Consider the following 24,330-nt stretch of genomic DNA (forward strand, 5'->3'; position numbering starts at 1 on the left):
TTTACTTGCAAAAAGATGTGCATTTATATATATTTTTTTAAACGGTGGACTTATCCTTTAAAGCACATGTGCAAGGTGAAGGAAATCCTGAAAACATGACCTGTTGGGCATACGTGAGGGCTGAGTTCGGGAACCACTGTTCTAAGAGATGCTTTTAAAAACAAAACAATTTTTTAAAAAAAAAAAATATATATATATATATATATATATATATATATATATATATATATATATATATATATATATATATATATATATATATATATATATATACATATATATACATACACACACATACATACATACACACATACACACACACACACACACACATAAAAATAATAATAATAATACTCCCTCTAGTGGATACTAAAAAGAACTAGTGAAAGCACAAGCTGGTAAAATGAATAGCTTGGCTGAAAAGTCATGCCGTCATTGCATTTTCTCCTCATTTCTATGAGGACCCTTCAAATTGTACAAGCACCACCCTAAGAAATAGAAATAGATTTTTCTTGGTGGTCTTGCTCTTCAAAAATATTTGCTTGCTGGTGATCTAGGCAGTACATAGAAAACATTACTCAAAGACTCAAAAAATAAATAAAAAAAGAAAAAGAAGAAAGAACAAAACAAAAACAAAAAAAACACAACAACAAAAAAACAAAAACTTAAAAAACAAACAAACACACACTTGGCTAGTATCATCTGCATATTGCTATTAAAATATTAACATGTGTATGCTCAGCACTTAGTGACATCTGCCTCTATTTATTGTTTGGGTTAATCCGCTTGAGATACCTATGACTAATTGATGTAGAGCAAATTTCATGATGCGCGGTAACGATAAAGCTAACCGACTGATGAATATGAGATTATTAAAAGATAATACTGGCGTATTCCAGTTTGTCATGACTCACATCATTATAAGTGGAGGAGCAGATGGCATTGGTGGCAGTATTCAGGTCCTCCAGAGAACTGACTGGCATCTTCATCACAGATTTTATGTAGTCGATGGTGTAGTAAAATGCTGCAAATGCCTGAAACAATTAATAAAATAATAAATCACATGCATTTGTAAGCAGCTTCCTATACTTTGCCTTTTATTATTTTATTATGACAATAGGCTGTAAAGGCCCAAAGCCTGGCTTACATTTTTTTTTTCCATGACAACAACCATCTGAGCTGGCACTGCTTGGTAACAAGTTTCATGTGGGACTTGTAATAAACATATGGCAAATGTTGGCCTAGTGGCACCAGTAAATGCCAGTTCCCACATGTAGCAGCCGATGGAAAGTTAAATCATAACTGGAACGGCTTGGAAAAATACTTTGAGACAAATAAAAGCAAGCAGATGGATCTTCTTTTCTATTATAGGCTGGCCACAGTAGAACAATATCAGATGCAATTTATTTCTGTTCTTAGATAGGCTGCTATTGATCACCTTTCCTTCTGAAATGCTAGTTTCGTGGCTGTTATTCTGTATCTATTGCTTCATGATTTACCCAGAACCTAGTGACTTTTCCTAATCCCCCCCCCCAATATTGGTTCCCCAACATAACAGCCAAGCAAATAGGATTTTCAGAAAGGGGTCAGCAGAATCAGCCATCGTAATTCTGCCTTGACACAGTTACTTTAATACACCAGGTATGAGACTTGGACTGACATTTAGTGTATGTTTTATTCTAGCGTGCTTTCCTGCATTTCAATGGCGATAAAGAACTAAAAGTAGGCAGAAACAACGAGCGATGTTACAGCCCGAATCTAGGGAAAAGAAAAATCCTCCAGACCAGTTAGGTCTAAGGGACGAGAAAATTGCCCATTTAGGTCTAGGGGAACAAGAAAAACATTTTACTTATCCGATCCTCCATGCTACAAAACCTGTCCATCAGCCTCTTCTCTATGCACCAACAGTCGCTAGTCCTCCAACTTCTTGAAAACAAATGCAGACCTCCTAGCCCTGCATTGGACATGAGGATGCAGACGAATAGTCCACTGCTGGAGCACCAGCTGCCGTGGGAGCGGAGGATCAGGTAAGTAAAACTGCTTTTAACCCTTCCAAAGCAGAGGCAGCCCCACTACAAACAATCCTTTTTACTTGGAGTTCAGCTTTTAAGTGTATCTAAACACAAACACTTAACCCAAATATGTAGTTGATCATGTTCTGTAATGTCAAAATCTGATCTGCTTTCAAATAAGTCGCGCCAGGAAGGTAATGAAAACCACATTTTTCAATCAAGTATTAAATGATTTTAAGATCATTTAAATTTATACAGTATACGCAAAGATACTTGGCCAATTATACAATTTTCTGATAGACTCAGCCATTTAAAAAAAAAAATAAATAAATAAAAAAAAATAAAAACTGTTCTCCATAGAGAATCTGTTTAGTTATCAAGATAGGAGGTGAGGGGTAGTCTCTCTCTGTTCTGATGCCAATCCTGTGAAATATTCCCAGCAGGAGACACAGCAAATGCAATGCAAACACATACTGTGGGTCTTATTGTATACATACTATATATCATACATACACACGCACACACACACATATACACATACATACACACATACATAGCCAGTTTCAGAACTGGAAAGGTTGGGCTTAGAACAAACAATGCTAAATAAGTGTCTGAGGGGGTAAAATGTGCTGGAGAATAATGTGAATGAAATCATAGCATGCAGCGAGTTTAGCAGGGGGTACAACAGTAGTGTGTGTAGGAGAGGAGTGCAGCAGGTATGACAGTAGGCGGTATTTGCAGGCCACTGATGGGAAGGGAGATGGGAGGGGTGTACAGCCAGCCCCCCTGTACCAGACCTAGACCCCATTAGGTCAGGAGGGGTGACTAGTCCTCAGCCTGTCCTGTGACACTGCGAGGGAAAGAAGGGGGAGGTTTGGGGAGTGGCGCTTGCCTGGTTGCAGGGATGCCCACTCCAAAAAGCATTAGGGAGTGGTCAATCCTACAACATATCCATCCAATGGGAGCCTGCAGTTACCAACAGAGCTATCCACAGTGATCCTCCATCCAATATGCATGTGGTAGGCATGGCTGGAGGGAGCAAGGAGCTCACACGTGGGTCCAGCACTGGGGAGAGTGGGAGGAGTTGCTGAGGGAAGGATTATTATTTGAACATACTTTACATGAGATCTTGCCACGCATAGAGGGGCATACAAGACATTTTAGCATTGCTGAGTGTATACCTCAGTAATGAATGGGTATACCCATTTGCTAAGCTCACAAGACTTTGGCTTGACAGTAGGCAGTAAGTGTAGGAAAGGAGTGCATAGGGTATGACAGATGGCAGCATGTGTAGGAAAGGAGTGCAGAGGGTATGGCAGTGGGCAGTATGCATAGGAGAGGACTGCAGAAGGTATGACAAAGGGAGCTATATGAAAGAGAGGAGCATAGAGGGTATGACAGTGGGCAGTATGTGTGTGTGTGTGTGGGGGGGGGGGAAGAGAGTGTGAATGGTATGACATGGAAGTATGTATAGTAGAAGAGTGCTATGGCATCTCAAAAGTGCAAGAATGGGTGCAAAGGGTTTGCCTGCGGTGTATATGCATAGAAGAGGAGTGTGGAGGGTAAAAGAACCAGCAGAACAGGTCATTACTGATCTTTCCATAATAAGTAATAAAATCATTAACGTATATGGCCATAGCCACAAAGATAAATAAACAAAAGGGCAAGGTAGAACTATGGCAACTAATGAACGTACAATTCAGTACCATATTCCTGGTAATATAAGTCTGAACACTTATCTGCTGGTCCAATTCAAAATTAGCAGTCCAACTCGGAACAGGTTAATGGTGTAACTCCACTAGCATTTTGTTCTAGTTTTTGATGGATTGTGAAAATTTACGATATGCAATATCACTTTCTAACATGGTGACCATGGCACCAGGTCAGAGAGGTAACGGTAAACTAATTGTAAATTAGAATTTTACAGATGTCACAATCAGGAAAAAATAAATAAATAAAAATTCGAGCAAAAATAAAAAAAAATCTCCGAATGGGGACATCGGTTCTACTGACAACCATCTCAGAGTTCCTTTAATTTCAAACGTTATATTCTTCACAGAAAGCGAGGATGAACATAGAAACAAACCAATGATATAAATGTATCTGCAGATGAAACCCTGCTTTAAAAAAAAAAAAAAAAAAAAAAAAAAAAAAACACATACTATAAATTTTCCGGATACTTTCGGCTGGAAGATTTTATCAAAGGAGCAGGAGGAATACGGACAGTCGCTGAACTGGAAGAGTTTGTTCACTTGCTGCCTGCACTGGTCAGCATCTCCACTGCCAGAAACTGTCATCTCCACCGAGGGGTCATAGGTTTCCGGCTTCTCGCTGGATGTGCACGGGTACTCATAAACATCTCCAAATTTTACTGGTTTGGTAAAATCTCTGGGCCAGCATGGATGCGTTATATTTGTTGAGTAGGACTGTTCCTATATGTAAAATAAAAACAAACATACAATGAGAATTTCGGAACTAAAAAGATGTAACCCAAGCTTATCTATTAAATAACACAGTATGTAATAACTTTGTTCTAGGAAGGACAGTATTCACATTATATAGATTTTACTTTAGCATTGTCTTATATAGTCTACAATACCAGGTCATATAGGCGCATAAATCATTCACTTTTCAATAGTAAACAGAGCCCATTATACACTAGAAAAAGTTAAAAAAAATTTGTTTAAAAGATTTGATTTTCGAATTGTTAGTGGGATCAAATGGACATTCGTTTTCAACCTTAGTGAAAAGAAAATTCAAAGGAGCAGGGTCAAAATTTTCTCACATTTCTAACAGGGTTTGTTGTCATTTGGGAAATGACATTCATTTCAAACCAAATGTTAAAAGCAAATAAAAATTCAAAGTGCAGCGAAGGCTTGCGCCATGGGCTTTGATGCTGCAAGAAGTCACAGCCAGCTTCCTTTAGTAAACATGCCAGTGCAGGGGACCTGAAGACCTGTAAAATTCAGTAGCTACAGTATTTTTAGCTATGGACTTTTACATTTTTTTCATACAGCTTTAAAACCTCTTTAAGATCTTTATTTATGCCTGCAATTGCGATGTTGACATTTTGCCACTAGATGGCAGGGCAGTATAGGCACCAAAAGGCTTTCACTGTTCTAACTAGCATTATTTCATTATTCAGTAATGTTTAACAATCTTTAAAGCGGGAGTCCGCCGGGAGTTCCGCCGTTTTTTTTTTTTTTAAAAGCCAGCAGCTACAAATACTGCAGCTGCTGACTTTTAAAATAAGGACACTTACCCGCCCAGCGTGTCCGCGAAGTCGGCACCCGAAGCCGATCTCTCGATCGTCTCTTGAGTGCTGCCGCCGCCATCTTGGGTATGGGAATGAGGAAGTGGAGCCTTTCGGCTTCATTTCCCGGTTCCCTACTGCGCATGCGCGAGTCGCTCTGCGCAATAAGGATGGTCCCGCTGCCTCTGGGATCTGTGCGTTTCCCAGCAGGCAGCGGGGGATTTTCGGAAAGGGGCGTAGATCTACGCCCCTTTCCGCAGATAGCCATGCCAGAAGTGGGTGCAGATACCTGTACTGTACAGGTACCTGCACATTCTCCCCCCTGAAAGGTGCCAATTGTGGCGCCGGAGGGGGGGAGGATTCCAATGAGCGGAAGGTCCACTTTAGTGCCCGTTCACACTACTGCGACTTGTCAGGCGACTTAGTCACCTGACAAGTCACACTCCGTTCTGTACTATGGAACCGTTCTAATAGGAGCGACTCAAGGCACTCCGACTTAGAAAAAGGTTCCTGTACTATTTTTGGGGCGACTTCAGGCGACTTGCATTGACTTCTATACAGTCGTCGTTTTGCAAGTCGCTGCTGAAGTCGTGTGCAGGTCGCGTCTGAGTCGCGCTGCAAGTCATGTTGCCCCTGTGTGAAGGGGTACTTAGGGTGGACCGCACAAAGGATTTCTGAATGTGTATATACTGTACTTAGTATAACTCGATGACACAAGTTGAAAGTGTGGCTTAAAAGCCGACAAAGGCTAAGTATTCAAAATAAGCAATACACTTTAAAAAAAAACAACAAAAAAAAAAAAAAGTGTTTAAAGACAATTTTTTTTAAAAAGTTTTGGAATAAGTGTTGTTGAGTTAGAACCCCAGCCAGGTTTCTATTGCTGCATCCCTGCTAGGGAGATTTAGGCTGGGCATAGATGGATCGAAATGTCAATCCATCTATGGTTTTTCCGGCTCCTCAGAAGCCAATCTAACATCAACTTCTGTTGAGCGTGAAATATTGGAAATTTTCCATATGATCATCGGCTGCATCGCTAATCAGTGCTTTTTGATAGTGAAGCAGTCCCCTCTGTCAGAATACAATAGCACAGCAGGGAGGATTCCTCCATCCATTTCGCTTGGATGGGGAAATATGTGCGTTTTTATTTTTTTTACAATCAGCTCGCTGGCTGATAAAAAAAGAAAAAAAAAAAAAAAAAGAAATGACCCATCTATAGGAAGCCTCGCTCTAATATTCCTGGTGACCATTATGACCAGGACTGAAAAAGAGGGAGAATTAAAAAATGAGGTTGTCCCCACGAGTGGAGTAGAGAATCTAACAATTGGAACACGTTTCAGTGACCACTGTCTATAAGGGAGTTGTCCTTTCTTGCCTACAGAGATTTTTTTTTTTCAACATACTTAACTGTCCAAAATGAAAAAAAAAAAAAACATGCAAAGTAGATCTAAACCCTAAATGAATTGCTAAAACATGCTGTATCAAGCAACTACCATGTTTTTCCTATAAAATACCAGGTTGTCTTTGTATGCATCTTAGGCCTCATGCACACTGGACATTTTTTGCTCTCTCCTAGACGCCTTACCTCCTGGCAGCAGTTTTTTGGTAGAATAAAATGTCTAGTGCAGCACGCTTAGGTGTGTTTACACATGTGAAGCGCTTGAGCGTTAGTTTATTTAATCGACCAGAATAATAATTTATTCTGGCCATTGAAATGGAAAAAAAGCTCAACCACAAAAAAAACATACCTAGCGCATTTTTTCTGCCACAACACCACTGCTGGGGAGAGACATGGGAGGTGGGGACTAAGCAGAGAGGCCTAGATCTACTTGGGAGAAAGATCTGTTGGATTATTCGCATTTAGACATTTGAAGCCTCCACCTCTCATGCTTCCACTCACCTCAACATTGTGGAATAACTAGGCTTTATATGGTTGTTATTATAAGGTTCTAACCTTTTGGTTTGTAATGCCCTGTACACAAGGTCAGACTTTCCAACGGAAAATGTGCGATTGGATCTTGTTGTCGGAAAATCCGATCGTGTGTGGGCTCCATCTGACTTTTCCCTTTGGAATTTCCAACACAAAAAGTTTGAGAGCAGGATCTAAAAATCTTCCGACAACAAAATCTGATCGTTTAAATTCCAATCGTCTGCAGACAATTCCGACGGACAAAGTGCCACGCATGGTCAGAATAAATCATGAGACGAAAGCTATTAGCTACTGCCCTCTTTATAGTCCCATCGTACATGTTCTAAACGATCGGTAACTTTGTGCGACCGTGTGTATGCTAGACAAGTTTGGGGCAAAATCCGTTGGAAAAAATCCGACGGATTTTGGTCGTCGGAATGTCCGACCGTGTGTACAGGGCATAAGAGCATGGCAGGGCATCTATGTTGTGTTGTGTTTGAGAGCTAAAATGTTTTTGTTTTGTTTTTTCTCATTGCGTTTTATTTTTTTTCTGCTTATTTTATGAATGTTGCCTTGCTTTTATTGTGTTGCATTTTATTTGTAAACTTTTACTAAAATTAATAAATAAATTAATCAAAAAAAGCTGCTGCACTTGACCGCATTTTTTTTCTGCCTTACAGCACCTGTGTGTGCGCATGGACACATAAGATAACATGTAGGGGTGTTTAGAGGCAGAAATAAAAAAATATAAAATGACAGACGCCCTTAAAGCGGTAGTAAACCCACTGAAATTATTATTATTTTTTTCATATCTGCAAGGGAAAAGGCATAATGAGCTAGTATGCACTGCATACTAGCTCATTATGAAATACTTACCTTAGAACGAGGCCCCGACATAACGCCGATACATGCAGAGGGAGCCGACATGTTCCCTCGGCGTGTCTTCTGGATATCGCAGCTCTGGTGCGGTGCGTGTCTGGAGCAGCAATATTGTCACTCGCGCGCATGTGCATGGGAGATTTCTTTCCGGCAGGGTCCAGCGTCTGCCGGGCTTCCAGCCAAGAAACCCTTGTGCGCATGCGCCGCTGCAATCAGCGGCTCATTGCCAGGGGAATATATTCCCTAAACCATACAGGTTTAGGAGATTTTTTTTTACCTACAGGTAAGCTTTATCATAGGCTTATCTGTAAGTAAAAGTGAAAAAAAAAAAAAAAAAAAAAAAAGGGGGGACTATACAACCGCTTTAAGAGCAACTTCAGAGCAACTTTAAAAACATCCAGTGTGTATAAGACCTTAGTAGCTGCCCATCTCCTCTCATTACTTTGCATCTACTTATATGCATCTATTCTTTGGACTACTTTGGTCAGCTCACATTACACCCTTTTCAATTCCCATTTTTCAGTCACTAGCTCTATTAAAAATGCACACTCCATTTTTTCCTGGGTCACAGGTCACTATAAGGATTTGTAAATCCACATTCAAATATATTTATACTTAACATTTTTCATTTATAGAATTTTGCTGGCCTATTGCGCCATCATCTATACACAAACACACAAGCTATGAATTCTCCTTATTCCTAAACCTTGGTCTGCCCTCCATTTGTCCTCGAAGTACGAGAGGGTCGCTATGCCACAACCCCCTGGGGTAGACATTCCCTAGTACCCCCCACCCACAGAACTGCTAGGCTCTCTCTCATGCCCCCCTCCCCCTTCTTTGGCGATACACAGTTGCATAGTAGGTGAGGTTGAAAAAATTCAAGTGCATCAAGCCCAACCTATGTGTGTGAGCTGACCTGTAAGTACTAGGGCTCAGTGCTCCATATCCCCCCCCCCCCCCCCTAAATTGAGAGCTATCCATTATCATTATTTTTCTATATACAATACTACTTGGGTATTTTTTTAATCCTCTTCTAGATATTTTTTTTTCATCTACTCTTGAGGAAGTGGAAACGAATCCACGAAACGCGTAGAGTTTTAGGATGCCAAGAAATTTGTGGACCGTTATGAATTTTTCACTCATACATTTCCATCTGCCAAAATCATGTACTGTATATCCAAACATCATGTATATAAACATTAACAACTTTTATGAATTTACTATGTTTATTATGATTACTTATTATGGATCAGCCCACTATATCCCCCTTTTTTGTTGGTATTTTATTATGTCCATCAAATTGTTAATGCACATTTTACTACTATGGAATATATTTGTCATCCTGTATACTATTCTGTTTAGAAGTGTTTAGCCTCATTTAGAGTCCCATGACCATGTTGCTCATTTTTTTATACTTTGTCTACATCCAGTTGCTCCAACATCAGTGGCATATGGTTGCTCTGAAACAACTTCCTGATCGTGACAACCGCGGACCATGCCTGTGCAATGTGTCAGCCCAACCACTTCAAGTTTCCACAAGCAACACGTGACAGGGTGGCAACACATCACGCCTTTAGATAAGCACACTCGTGGCGATTAGATTTTTTTCACTACACAAGTGCCAAATCTTTCAACTACCCCTGGCTTCTCGCATAACTAACTGTTGCAATGACTAACTGCAACAGCTTCATTGCTGCAACTGTACCATAGGGTTGGCAGTGCTCTAGTTCGGGAAGTCACATTTAATAGCAGTGTAAAGATCAGCTGCAGAATTTCAGGGTCCGGGAACACAGATCCATTACAATTTTAGTTCTGGTGCAGTTTCAGTAACAGTTCCATCTCCAGGTAATGGAGTCCTCTCCAGGCTCTGGAGCTGAAGCATTCCATACCTTGCTGTACAAATTAACCCTAGGCCAATTCATGCAGGAACAGTGAGCTTGAAGGGCAGTAGAAAAGGACTGCTTTGCATAAATGCTCACAGAACAGGGGTGCACACACCTCTTCGGGCATAAATTGTCACACCCGGTCCAAGGTGCTAATCCTGGCTCATCACCATAGGTAATAGCAAGAAGCGAAGAAAAGATTGATCGCACACTTAAATCCAAAAGATGCTGTAGAGTTTTCTTTATTGTCATGAGCTAGACAAAAATGCAATGATGATCAGTTGATGCGTTTCACATGTAAAGAACTGTGCTTGTTCTTTGTTGTGAACAAGCACGGTTCTTCACGTGTAAAACGCAGCAACTGATCATCATTGCAATTTTGTCTGGCTCATGACAATAAAGAAAGCTCTACAGCATCTTTTGGATTCAAGTGTGCGATCAATCTTTTCTTTGCTTCTTGATTTTGTATAAATGCTCCTCTAAAGTTTATTATGGCTTTTAAATCTATAACATTTAGCCAGGCAAATATATAATATGGCATATTATTATTTTGGATTCTCCTTTTGAGCTAGACGGTGGTTTACCTGGGCCTGCATCAATGGCATCAGATTGGGATGCATTTGACCTGCCCTTGACCAGTACCGTCTTGCATTTCCATGTGAATGCAAAACTCATCTGATGTGAGCCAAAGTCCATCAACACATGCCATAGGACTGCTTTTGCAGGTTTTCCATAATCTCTATTTTATGCCTTTGCTGTAAAAAGGCTGTTTACAGAGCTCAATAAAAACACAAAATTTATACACAGGCAATTCATAAAATTATACAGAGTCAGAGCAGTGACTTCTCCCTCATAACATAGTTCAGACTAAGGTTTTAATGATTCAGAGCAGGGATTCATCCCAAGGTTTATATGTGGGGCATCGTGCCTGCCGTGCTTTGTCTTTGAGTACCCCATAGTGTTTTGGGAATCCTTTGTTGTGTACACGTTTATTTGTAAGTAGACGTTTAGAAAAGCCATACATAAAACATTACTTTAACCACTTGCTGACCGACACCTGTACATATACGTCGGCACTCGCTGCCACAACCCAGATATCCATCTTTTTAAGAGCCGGTCATATTTACGATAATGGTGGTCTCTGAGGCAGATTCGCCACAAGATTACCGTTATCGGCGGCGTGAGAGGGGCCCCCCTCCCGCGCCCTCGGCCGCTTACCGGAGCCGTTGGCAGCAGCGATCAGGTCTTCTCTGTGCCTGGGTATGGAGACGAGTGAGGCTAAGATGGCCCCCACGCGTCTCCATACCATAGCAGGGCGGAAGCAACATCAAAACGTCATCCATAGCTCTTAAAAAGCACATTTTTTCAAAGTCATCTTTAAAATTACAATTTTTTTATTTATTTTTTATTGCATTTTAGTCCAAATATGAGATCTGAGGACTTTTTGATCCAGATCTCATATTTAAGAGGACCTTTGCTGCTTCGTTCTATTATATTCCTTGTAATAGGAATAAAGGTGACACAATTTTTATTTTTTTATTTTTTTTAAAACAGTGAAAAAATAAAATGAAGTAAAAGTAAATAAGACTTTTTTATTTATTTTTTTAAAGAGCCCCGCCCTGATGAGTTTGCGCACAGAAGCGAACGCAAACGTGAGTAGCGCCTGCATATGAAAACGGTGGTTAAACTACACGTGAGGTATCGCCGCAGTCGATAATAGCAATAATTCTAGTCCTAGACCTCCTATGTAACTTTTTAAACGATGCCTATGGAGATTTTTAAGGGTAAAAGTTTGACGCCATTCCACAAGCAGGCGCAATTGTGACATGTTGGGCATCAATTTAATAACTTTACTGTTTCCAAAAAAAAAAAAAAAAAAGCGCTTGTAAGACCGCTGCGCAAATACAGTGTTAAAAAATGTATTAAAATGATCACCGTTTTATTCTCTAGTGTGTTAGAAAAAAAAATACTATATAATGTTTGGGGGTTCTAAGTAATTTTCCAGCAAAAAAAAAAAAAAGTTTTAAAACTTGTAAACACCAAAATCTCAAAACAATGCTAATCTAAGTGGTTAAAAAAAAACCCACACAAGAAAATTACCCTCAATCAAGTTTCCCTTTAAAAAATAAAAATAAAAAAAAAGTAAATAAATAAAAAGTGTCCATTCACAGATTCTTCACTTGGGGAAAAAAATATAAAAAAATCAGCATACCTTTATTACTTTGGACAGAACTCTCTTCAGCACCTGGTCTCTCCCATAGCACAGAAAGCTGTGTGTATACACGCGATAGGACTGTCCATAGAGCCGCAGGTTCATCTCATTCTCTGGGCTGTCAATGTGGTCTGCAGTCTCAAAGGTAATTTGGGTAGAAGCCCCGCCAAGATCCATAGCTCCCAGAGTACCCTTCCTAGGCTGGAACCATTTTCCAATCCAGCTATACTGCAGAAGAAATAAGTCACAGACGAGTGAATTATCAGAAGACAAAAAGTGAAAAATTAAAATTTATTTTATTAAGAAACCTTAAATACCAATTCTAACTGAACCAAATCAGTTCAGAGACCCACCAGAGCTGCCCAGTAGACACAACTGTTCAAATTTAAAAAAGTTTACCCAATTTCCCAGTCAAAAAGGGAACAATAACAAATACAAGCAATAATAGAGTATACATTTTTATTATAATGAGATATAGAATATACATATATATTTATATTATATAGTGTGTACTTATATATTTTTTTAATATTGTATCCTATAAAACTGGCCACAGATGTTAGAGGACAGTCAGTTGTCCATGCGTGATCTGGCCATCTCGGTCTATGGCAATAGCTTTTCCACTAAACACAACTACTCTGGTCATAAGAATGTTCCTGGTTAGGCAATGGAACAAAGAGGAGGAATGAATATCAATTATTATTATTTTATTTTTTTAAGATACGTACAATGCATATTTTTATTTATAGCGGTGCTGGTTTTTACTGCTCATCTTATCTTGGAAAATGTACACGTAATAAGCAATTTATCCTGCAAATGACTTTTACTAACCAGTCATTCAGTGAGAATGTGGAGCACACTCACATACAGAAAGAGTTACTGACAAATATGATCATGAAAAATATACTAGTGCAAGCATATCAGAAGACAAGTAACATTTACAATGGAATATGTTCTAGACCTCTCAGGAGTTTTAAGCTGAGCACGTCCTGCTAGTGCTCTCCTGCTCAAATCTGTTTACACCCTGGCACAGAGACAAGGAACTTGTCCAGGTGTCTCATCTCTATTCATGCCCCATTGAGGAACAAATGCTTTCAAGAATGCCAACTCTTTAGATCTAACCTAGGTTGTGGTTGGGCACATATAGAATAGAGCTGGTCCAGCCTTTTCCACATCAAGATGCCAAATGGGGCCGGAGGCTATGGACTGTGGAAAGCACAAAGAAGAGCTTTTCACAAGACACACCCAACAGCTTTCAATGGACACCTTAATAATCTGATTAGTCCAAACAATCACATCACAAAACCTTACCCATAATAAAAAGTACCGTCTCTACTACACACTAAAAGCCTAACACACCTGGCAATAAGCCCTTGGAGTGGACCCATCATTGAATTTCATACATGAATCACACAAAGAGCACATTAAAACCATTATTAGTTTGTGTTAATGCCAATAAAAAAACTGCTGCTGCAGAGCTTCCTTCTAGGACCTAAAGCCTAGGCAAAGATCACATGGTATCTGGCTGTCATGGACTTGGCCAACTTAGTCCACTGTGTTCCAGCCAGTTTTGAAATATTAGCAATGGGCAGATGGGTCTTTAGATGTTAAAATCTTTTTACCTTGATGAAGTTTTCAAGGAGATAGTTGGCGGTCACCCAGCCAAACACACCTTCATCCTGGCCGGACAAGATCTTCGCCCCTCGAAAATCAAAAGGGTAGGACTTCAGTGTGGTACTGACAGCCTCCAGAACCGCATCAGAGGCCTTGGCATCAGTCAAGCTGTGGACAGAAAAAAAGTCAGTTATTTGTATCAGCTGGGTCACTATACTTTTATAGTTTCTGTGGTTTTCTATTATCACGGATTGAAGAGATGAAACTCCAGATCTCCAAACTGAACATTCAGCCGGTGCATCCAAGGATTAAGTTGTACATCAATACAATTTGATCTGCCATTATTTGGTGTGTGTTGGCGGCCTTTGCATGCCAGTTATTTTTCCTGTTGAAAAAAAAAATGGAATTGCACATCCTGGGATATCAGACACTTTATTAACTTGTTCCTTACACCTTTTTTGTTCTGCCACTTGGTAACAGCTCTGTTCATCCTTGACCAAAATAGATATAATGTTTGGGGGTTCCAAGTCATTTTCAAGCAAAAAATATTGATTTTAACTTAAGAAACAAGTGTCAAAAAAAATATTTAGACTTTAAGTGGTTAAACTTCCTGCATTTACACCTTGTTAAAAACTTGGCAGACTGCCTGGATTTTTTTCTATACACACAGAAGGTTATCCCTTTGATCAAGGAAGTGTTAGTTGCAATGTTTCATGTTAAAAACTTGGCAGACTAGCCAGATGTTTTTCTTTTGACAGCTGAGTGAGCAGATAAGTCTCTCCACTTGTGATATGAAAGAATCTGCAAACTCTGTAATAGAGACCATCAGGGGGGTTGAATCGAGATCATGATTTTTTAACGATTAATTGTGCAGCTCTAATGAATAACATAAATACCCCTTTGTAATGTCTTTTACTAAATGGAAGCCATTTTTGTTCCCTTTTCTCCATCTTTATCTCTCCTAGTTTACTCTAATACCATCCACCAGTGCTTGCGTCTATAAAAACAAAGCTGCTGTACCCAAAATGCAACATAAGCACTTAGTACATATATTAGTAAATTCTATACAGCACTATTGGTTTATGTATACAAATCTATGTGCATACAACTTAAAAAATAATTAATATCGCTCTCAATAAAGTGCAAAGAATAAAGTGTCCATTTATCAAAATTCCACAAAGTATGCAGTAGTGCAGATATTGCCAACAAATTCATGCTCTATACCCTTAATACAGTGTCTATATCATGGATCCCATAAAAGTGCTCTCGTATTCACTTCTTAAATACATGCAGACAAATAAACGCAGTGCTAGAGTGATCCTCCCCCACAGAAAATTCACCAAATTTATATGACCACCCACTATAGGTAGGTCAAAAAATGCTTGGTTACACAGGAGTTAAACACCACTCACTTTCCACCTGGACCAACTCCTTTTCGCTCCTCTTGCTGGTGTTATAATGATATAGACTAATGCAACATAAGGAAGAAATAGAGGGAGACCACCATAATGTGGAAGTGTTTTTTTTGGCAAAATAACTTTTTTTAAGGTTTCACACTATGGGGGTCCTCCTCCATTTCTTCATTATGTTGCATGAGTCTATATGATTAGAACACCAGCAAGAGGAGAAAAAAGGAGTTGGTCCACTGAGAAAGTGGATTGTGTTTATTCCCTGTATAACAAGCTTTTTTTTTTTTTTCTCCCCCCTTTTACTTACCTGTAGCGGGTGGTCATATAATTCTGAGGCATTTGTGTTGGTGGTGGAGGAGGATCACTGTATAGCACTGCGTTATTTGTTTGCTTGTATTCAAGAAGTGAACACTAGAGCATTTTTACTGATCCACGATATGGACACTGTATTAAGGGCATAGAGCCTGAATTTGGTGAAGATATCTGCACTACTGCACTTTTTTGTAAGTTTACTAAATTGACACTTTTTTTATGCATGCACCTAGATTTGTATACATGGACCTGTATAGAATTGATTAATATCTCCTAGAAGTTTGCCAGTAGTTTCCCAGCCCATCAAAAGGAGAAGGCACTTGTCCAACCTACAAATTGGCATTTTTCCATAAACTATTGCCTACGCTGGGAGAAGATTAGCAGGCAACCCCCTTGAGGGTGAACTTTTAAACTCTACAGGGTTACGTTTGGCCCAAAAAAAAATATCAGGGGTGGTGTATAGTTTGGTAGCATGACAGCACTTAGACCAGGATCTTGGGTGGTCTCCAAAGCAGATGTTTCCCAGCAATAAACATAACATTTATATAGATAAGCAGAGAGCCAGATCTTCGTTTGGTAGTAAAAGTTCTCTAGAACGTCACTTCAAAACATTAGAAAGTTATTCTAGCAGTTAACTATGCCATCCCATTTAATTTACCGCATATCACTATGTTCCTAGTGTGCCAGAGTCCTGGCTGGCCATACTGAATTGATCAATGAAATAATAGATTCAACATATAGGATTGTACTGTATAGAAATAGTGAGGACACGTATTTGGCTCTAAACGACTCCATCAAAAACAATTTTTTTTTTTAATAGCATGTTATAACAACAAGTCATACAGCCAAGGAACTAGAAAGGGGTCAGCTATTGTAGCATATATAGTTCACTTAGTACAGGTTTCCTTCAAGTCTGTGGAGTCTGTATACAATTAGGGGGAGATTTCCTAAAACTGTGGAGTGTAAAATCTGGTGCAGCTCTGCATAGAAACCAAAGTTTTATTGTCAGAGTTTCATTGAACAATTTGAAGTTACGAGCTGATTGGTTTCTATGCACAGCTGCACCAGATTTTCACTCTCCAGTTATAGTAAATCAAACCCACAGGGTCAAGAATTTTCTTAGGAGCAACCAATCAGAAATAATCCCACTCTGTCTGGCTATCAGAAGCAGAAAACTGACTGGTTTCGATGGGTTACTAGATTTTTAGTGAACAAGCCTCCAGTACAAGCCCCCCCCCCCCCCCCCCAGCTCATACATACTTCAAGAGTCTCATGCCAGCAGTGGCCCCCAAGTACAGGGGGGTAATCGCATGTCTGCTAGCCGGCACATCTTTTACTGCCTGGTTCAGACATTTTTCCAAGCTCTTTCCCGCATCTGGGGGAGTCATCCAGTAGCTGGATATCCCGGGCCCTGCAAAGACAACACATATTACACACTATAGGTCAATAAGCACTTTATAAAGGGGCATATTCCTAGAGCATAGGGGGAGAGAGAGAGAGAGGGAGGAGAGAGAGAGAGGGAGGAGAGAGAGAGAGGGAGGAGAGAGAGAGAGGGAGGAGAGAGAGAGAGGGAGGAGAGAGAGAGAGGGAGGAGAGAGAGAGAGGGAGAGAGAGAGAGAGGGAGGAGAGAGAGAGAGGGAGGAGAGAGAGAGAGGGAGGGAGGAGAGAGAGAGAGGGAGGAGAGAGAGAGAGGAGAGAGAGAGAGAGGAGGGAGAGAGAGAGAGAGAGAGAGAGAGAGAGAGAGAGAGAGAGAGAGAGAGAGAGAGAGAGAGAGAGAGAGAGAGAGAGAGAGAGAGAGAGAGAGGAGAGAGGAGAGAGGAGAGGGAGGGAGAGAGAGAGAGAGGGAGGGAGAGAGAGAGAGAGGGAGGAGAGAGAGAGAGAGAGGGAGGAGAGAGAGAGAAGGGACAGAGAGAGACAGAGAGAGAGGAGAGAGACAGAGAGAGAGAGAGACAGAGAGAGAGAGAGAGAGAGAGAGAGAGAGAGAGAAGAGACAGAAGAGACAGAGAGACAGAGAGACAGAGAGACAGAGAGACAGAGAGACAGAGAGACAGAGAGAGACAGAGAGAGAGAGACAGAGAGAGAGAGAGACAGAGAGAACAGAGAGAGACAGAGAGAGAGACTTTTAGCCTCTCAAGCACGTTTATAAAAGCATGTGGCCTGCCATACGCAGTAACTCAATCACACTCCTCGCTGGAGACAGCAGAGATAAGATATTTCCAAAGACCCGCGCAACAGCCATAAAAACTAAAAAGGATAAAAGTTCATCCTGTTGAAACTTACAACTTGAAAAAAGATCCAGTTTCTAAATGTCAAGGTTGCCTGCATACGGTATACTCAATTAACAAAAACAAAAAAAAAAAAGTCTTGGTTGCTGTAACAGGCAATGCCATGTGAAATTGCTAATCTGCTTGTCCCGCTTTGGGACCACCAGAGTCTCACTAGAAGCCATGCTGACATGTTACACCTGTCCCCTCCCCCACATTTGATATGAGGTGCGGCCACACCAAGTCTATTTGAATTCATGCTCTGGCTCTATCCTACACTCTCTAACTCACATCTTCAATCAAACCCTCTCTTCTGGCATCTTCCCCAACTCTCTAAAACATGCACTAGTCAACCTTATACTTAAAAAGCCTTCCTTGGACCCCACCAATCTCAACAAGTTATGCCCCATCTCCTAGCTCCCTTTTTCCTCCAAACTCCTTGAACGTCTGATCTACAACCGAGTGACCACCTCACGGAGAAAAATCTTCTCTACCCCATTCAGTCTGGATTTTGCCCTCAGCACTCCATGGAAACGGTTCTCCTAAAACTCAAATGATCTACTAACGGCTAAAACCAATGGACACTAATCTGTACTCCTACTCCTGGACCTCTACTGCCTTTGACACAGTGGGCCACTCCCTAAAAAAAAAAAAAAAAAAAAAAAAAAAAAATATAGGATTTTTTTGTCACTTACCTGTAAAATCCTTTTCTTTTTTCATATATCATGGGGCACAGTGTTAGGCTAATATTCATTACCTACTGGGTTATACTTCATCTTCAGGTGAATGGACACTGGTAGACCAAAGGTCTTTAGACAGGAAGTGATCCCCTATATAACCCCTCCCATACAGCAAGTACTTTAGTTTTGTAGCAAAAAACCTCGGGACCTCGGTGTCTCATGATGTACACAAAGAAAAGGATTTTAAAAGGCAAGTATGACAAAAAAAAAAAAAAAAGATCCTATTTTCTTTTTCATACATCATGGGGCACAGATTTAGGCCAATATTCACCTACTGCCAGGCCCGGACTAGGACAAAAAGCAGCCAACTTTTCCAGGGACCTGGGGGGAGGGGGGGGGGGGGGGGAGAGATGTACAGCGTGGCTCGGTCTGTGGTACAGTACAGAGTGGCCCTCTGGTGGTGCGGGAACAGCGTGGCACTCTCTGGTGGTGCGGGAACAGCGTGGCACTCTCTCTCTGGTGGTGCTGGGGCTATTAGTTCCCCCAGCACAGTCCGCTTTCTTTTTCCATGTCTCCTGTAGTACCTGCTTGTTTCTGGGTTTTTCTCCCCCCCCCCCCGGCAGAGTGCATGCTGGGGACTGTAGCAGTCTCCCTGCTGAGATCAATTGGGCCTCCTATCTCTGGGACTACATTTCTCATGATGCCCCACTATTTTTTTCTGATTGGCTCTCCGCTGTGGCCAATTGGGAGGGAAGAGCAACAAGCAGGAAGCTTTCTTTTCTCCTGTCCTGTCGACAAGCCTGACATGAGAAAGGGGGAGGGGGGGGGAGACATCCGGACAGCGGCCCAGAGAAGGAGGAGCAGTCCGTAGGGGCCGAGAGTGGAACTGTCAGAGCGGCTCTGAGGCTGAGCTCTGTGTGTGAGAATCACACAGCTCAGCCCATACAGCCGCTAGTTCCGCTGGAGAAGGCACAGCCGCATAGCGGTAAGTGAGCAGCGGACGTGGCCTGTGTTAACTCTGTCCAGGCTGCGGTTCCCGCTTACCTCCCGCTGTGTGGCCTGAACATAAACAGGCCACGGAACGGGTGGCCCCAGCCCACCGGGCAATTGCCTACTGGGACGCCCCAGAGCAATAGCCTTGAGGGGGAGGGAGGCACCGTGCCAAACAATAGCCAGACCTTATATGGCAGCCCGTAGTACACTGCGGGCGAAAGCCGAATTCTCAGCTGCTTGAACATCCACTTGATAAAATTTTGAATGTAAATTAAAAATGTATGAACAGAAGACCAGGTAGCAGCCATATAAATCTGAGCCACGGATACCTGATGGCGAAAAGCCCAGGAGGTTCCTACACCCCTGTTAGAATGAGCTCTCACCCTAAAAGGGAGGAGCTTTACATTTCAGACCATGAGCCTGAATGACCAACTGACAGCCAATTGGCACTGGAAGCTGCCTGCCACTTCTTGGGTCCTTTTAGTAAAGCCAAAAAAGGAGTCTGATCCTCAAATCTCCACAGATCTAGACAAATAAACCTTGACTGCCTGGACAACGTCCAAAGAATGCAGTCGTCTCTTCTGCCGAACGAGGCTGAGAGAAAAAAGAAGGCACAATAATGTCCTGATTTAAATGAAAAGCTGACACCACTTTTGGCAAAAAGGATGGAACAGATCGTAACACGATCCTGTCGTGGTGAAGGATCAGGTATGGTTCCCTGCACGAAAGGGCAGCCAACTCCGACACCCTTCTAACCAAGGTGATGCCCATCAGGAAGAATAGCTTGCGTGACAGCAAGTCTAATGGAATTTCCTTGATAGGTTCAAATGGTTGTTTCTGCAACACAGACAGCACCAAGTTCAAGTCCCAAGTACACATAGCTTATTTAATAGGGGGGAGGGGGGGGAGCAAAAAAAAAAAAAAAAGAAGAGGAGTTGCCCCCTGCAAGTTTCAGACCAGCGAATGGGAGGCTAAAGGCCTTTGGAAGAACACTGACAGGGCTGAAACCTGACCTCTGTACTCAAAGCCAATCTGATTTCCACAGCTGACTGTGGAAAAGAGAATTTTCCCAATCACATATTTCCGAGGATGCCATTTTCTGGCTTCACACCAAGCATTCACTAGGGTAGACACCACTGGTCCTGAGATGCCAAGGCCCTTTAACACCCTGGCTTCAATAGTCATGCTGTCAAATTTAGAGACTGTAAATTGGAGTGCACTATAGGACCTTGAGACAGTAGATCAGGGCGATGTGAAAGCGTCCATGGCCCCTCTATTGTCAGACTCACAATCTCTGTGAACTAGGGCCTTCTGGGCCAGGCTGGTGCCACCAGAATGACTGGAACCCCCTCTCTCTGAATCCTGCGCAACAAATGTGGAAGGAGAGGGATAGCATAAACCAGGGAGTACTGGCTCCATAGAACTACCAGAGCATCTGCTCCGATTGCCAGAAGATCTCTTGTTCGGGACACAAACTGCTGTAGCTTGTTGTTGTACCTGGATGCCAGTAGGTCGACCTCTGGCCATCCCAAACGCTGGCAAATTCCCTGGAACACCCCTGGGTGTATGGACCATTCCTCCAGGCAGATCTGCTGGCGGCTGAGATAATCTGCCTTCCAGTTCTCTACTCAGGGGATATGGACTGCCGATAGAAAAATCGGCACATCTCCCTCTGCTCAGGTTAGTATGTGGTTCACCTGCTTCAGAGCTGAACACCACCTGGTACTGCCTTGGTGGTTTATAGAGGCCACTGCAGTGGCATTGTCAGAATGAACCCTAATAGGGCAGTCCTGAAGCTCCACCGTCCAGAACTATAGGGCAAGAGGTACTGCCTGTAATTCCAGGACGTTGATGGGCAGGATCTGTTCTGTCCTTGACCATTTCCCAAGCTGTGAGCCCCTTTAGGGTCGCTCCCCAGCCTGAGAGACTGGCATCTGTAGTTAGTACTCTCCAAGTTACCAGGAGGAAGGATTTTCCCTTTCGCGGGTTCTGATCCTGCAACCACCAGTTTAGGCTTAAGCGTGCCCCAGGAGATAAGAACATTGGATAATCCAGTGATTGTCCTCTTCTGTTCCAAACCAACAAGATGTCTTGTTGTAAAGGCCTGGAATGGAACTGGGCATAGGGCACTGCCACAAAGGAGTTCACCATTCTCCCTAGAAGATTCATACAGAGCTGAATGGAAGGTTGTCTGGTGCCTCTTATCTGACGCACCTGATCCTACAAGACACAGATCCTTACGGGTGGCAAAAATACCCTTGCTTGGACTGTATCTAGGATCAGACCTAAATAATTTAGACTGCGAGCTGGTCTCAAGGTTGACTTTTGGGCATTTATGATCCAGCCTAAGCTTTCCATACCGCACTGTGCATGTTATGCTCTGTTCTAGAGCCTGTAGTGAGTGATCTCTGAGCAGGAGGTCATCCAGATACCCAAGCACCAAGATTTCTTGGGCCCTTAAAGACCCAGTACTGGTGCTAGGACCTTTGTGAAAACCTGGGGAGCTGTAGCAAGCCTGAAGGGTAGAGCCACAAACTAAAAAAGGACGTTCTTCTACTAAAAAAAAATCTTCTGAGGCTGAAAGATAGGTACGTGTAAATACGCGGCTTTTATATTGATGGAGACCAGAAAGTCTCCCATCTGAAGTGAGGCTACTACCGATAAACAGACTACATCTGAAAGGACTGGATAAGCAGGATACTGGTTCGGGGATCTTAGGCCCAAAATGGGCCTTGTGACCCAATTTGGTTTTTGAACTAAACAGGTTTGAGTAAAACCCTGTTGCCTTTTTCGAATACAGGAACCTCTACAATCACTCCTTGATGCACTAAATGATGTAGTGCCCGAAGCAAGAAGTCTCTTTCTGGAGGATCCGAGGGAACAATGGATCTTAGAAACCTCTGAGAGGAAACCCCCCACAACTTCAGCTTGTAACCACGGGATATAGTTGAGGTGACCGACTCGTCCTGAACTATTGTTCTCCAAATGTCTGCAAAGTGCAGCAGCCTTCCCCTCACCCGATAGAGTGGGGGTGACCCCTCAGAAGGAGGGCTTGGTGCTAGGTTTAGAAGAGTTTTGGACCCAGGCCTTTTTCTGGCCCTGGCCTTGCGGCTTTGCCTTGGTGCTGAGACACTTGAGGAAGCAGTCCCTGAGGTTTTAAAACGATGGACGCCTGGTGCTTTTCCTCGAAGGAAGTAGAGAATGCTTCCCTCCCGAAATCTTGTGGATATATTTGTCCAAATGATCACCAAATAAACATTCCCCATGAAAGGGAAAACCTGCCAATACCTTTTACAAGGAAGCTCGGCTGACCAGTTCTTAAGCCACAAAAGGCTGCGCAAACATGTACAGACGTGAGAGCCAAAACGAGAAACCTGCTGTATGGAATCCGTTAAGGCATCAGCAGCAAAACAACACTCAAGGAATATCTGTCTTATTTTCAGTCAGATCTTCCTCCCAGTTAGGCCTGTCAGGCCGTCTGACCTAATCCTTTATGGACTGGCAGATACCAATTGCTGCAACAGCTGGCTGAATAGCTGAACTGGCCAAAGAAAAGGAAGCCTTAAATAATAACTGCAATTTCTTGTCAACAGGGTCTTTTAAGCCCTGTACATTATCTACCGGAAAAGTTAAGTTCTTGTTTAAAGGAAGAGACTGCTGCATCTACAGCTGGCATGCTTCACTTCTTAAACTTTTCATCCATGGTGATATAAAAAGGGAAAACCTCTGAGTAGGAACAAAAATCCTGTCAGGATGCTCCTAAATCGGCATACACCGCCTGTTCCAACAGAGGGTGTATCGGGAAAGCCTGTGTGGCCTGAAGAGGGCTCAGGGACCACAAAAAAAGAATCAGGGGGTTTCAGTAATCTCTCCAAGAGGCAACTTAAAAGTAGAACAAACCATTTCAGTAAGAGTCAGGTTTAAAAGCCTCTGCAACTGAGAGGCAGACATCAACTGGATATCTTTTGTCCAGATTGCTCAGGAAGCAGACTCATCCGCCAAGCCCTTCACAGAATCCTGAGCTTTTAGCTCTTCCCCCATTCTCAACCCATTTCTGCTCCAAACTAGGAGGGGGGATATGTCACTCTTCTTGCCACCCTGTGGGATGGAGGCAATCATGCCAGCAATCCTGTGCTCTAACCCGGCTTGGGTCTAGGACAGTTCATCCTGGGTGATAAAGGGTGAAACAGCAGTGTAGACTGTAGGCACAATACCAGATAGGCGCAGTGGCTCAGATTGCCCGGAAGCCTCTGGTCTTTCAGGGAATACAACACTAGGGATACGACTAGGTTCATCAGGGACTACTGACTACCAGTGTTGGTCATCTTACTTAACTAATTACTTTTTTAAAGTTACAAATTACTTCTCCCAAAAAGTAACTGCATTATTAACTCAATTACTACATTGGAAAAGTAATTACTCAGCAAAGTAACTGACTTTTTAAAAATATTCTATCATGCAATTATGTTCTATAACGTCTTTAATATCAAAGATGTTTATATTAACTGATTGAAGAATAAAAACACTATACACAGTCTTTTAGAACATTTGGTATTTATTTGAACCCAAATGTTGTGGGGGGTGGCAGCTGTGGTACTTGAGGGGCGGCAGCAGTGGTACTTGAGGGGGTGGCAGCGGTGGTGGTGTACTGGGGGGTTGGCAGTGGTGGTGGTACTTGAGGGAGTGAATGATAAGGTAGTTATTCCTGTGCTGCCACTATTAAGTGATGGATCAAGGAACTGCTGCATTCACCCGAGATGGATCAAACCGTATCCACTTAAATTGTAACGAGAGGGTAAGTTGGTGTCACGCTGTTCTAGTTTAGGAGTACTATTTCCAAGAGGGTAAATCCCCATCTTCCTGGCTCATAGGGGGCAATCTAAGACTAGGAGGTCAACAAAATGTAAGGGAAA

General features: G+C 42.1%; 1 protein-coding gene across 1 annotated transcript in view; it reads right to left on the minus strand.

Moving 5' to 3' along the window:
* The window catches only part of ENTPD2 (ectonucleoside triphosphate diphosphohydrolase 2), a 77,621-nt gene that overhangs the window by 7,539 nt on the left and 45,752 nt on the right, over window positions 1-24,330 (minus strand). The window contains exons 3-7 of the mRNA XM_077477196.1: window positions 16,741-16,891; window positions 13,768-13,927; window positions 12,146-12,373; window positions 4,175-4,444; window positions 915-1,034 (exon numbers count right to left, since the gene is read on the minus strand). Of these exons, the coding sequence (XP_077333322.1) occupies window positions 915-1,034; window positions 4,175-4,444; window positions 12,146-12,373; window positions 13,768-13,927; window positions 16,741-16,891 (929 nt within the window). The remainder of the gene's footprint in view (window positions 1-914; window positions 1,035-4,174; window positions 4,445-12,145; window positions 12,374-13,767; window positions 13,928-16,740; window positions 16,892-24,330) is intronic.

This window comes from Lithobates pipiens, unplaced genomic scaffold (assembly GCF_037356315.1).
Source record: "Lithobates pipiens isolate NorthernLeopardFrog02 unplaced genomic scaffold, aLitPip1_a1.2 Scaffold_1, whole genome shotgun sequence".
In the NCBI taxonomy this organism is placed as follows: Eukaryota; Metazoa; Chordata; class Amphibia; order Anura; family Ranidae; genus Lithobates; species Lithobates pipiens.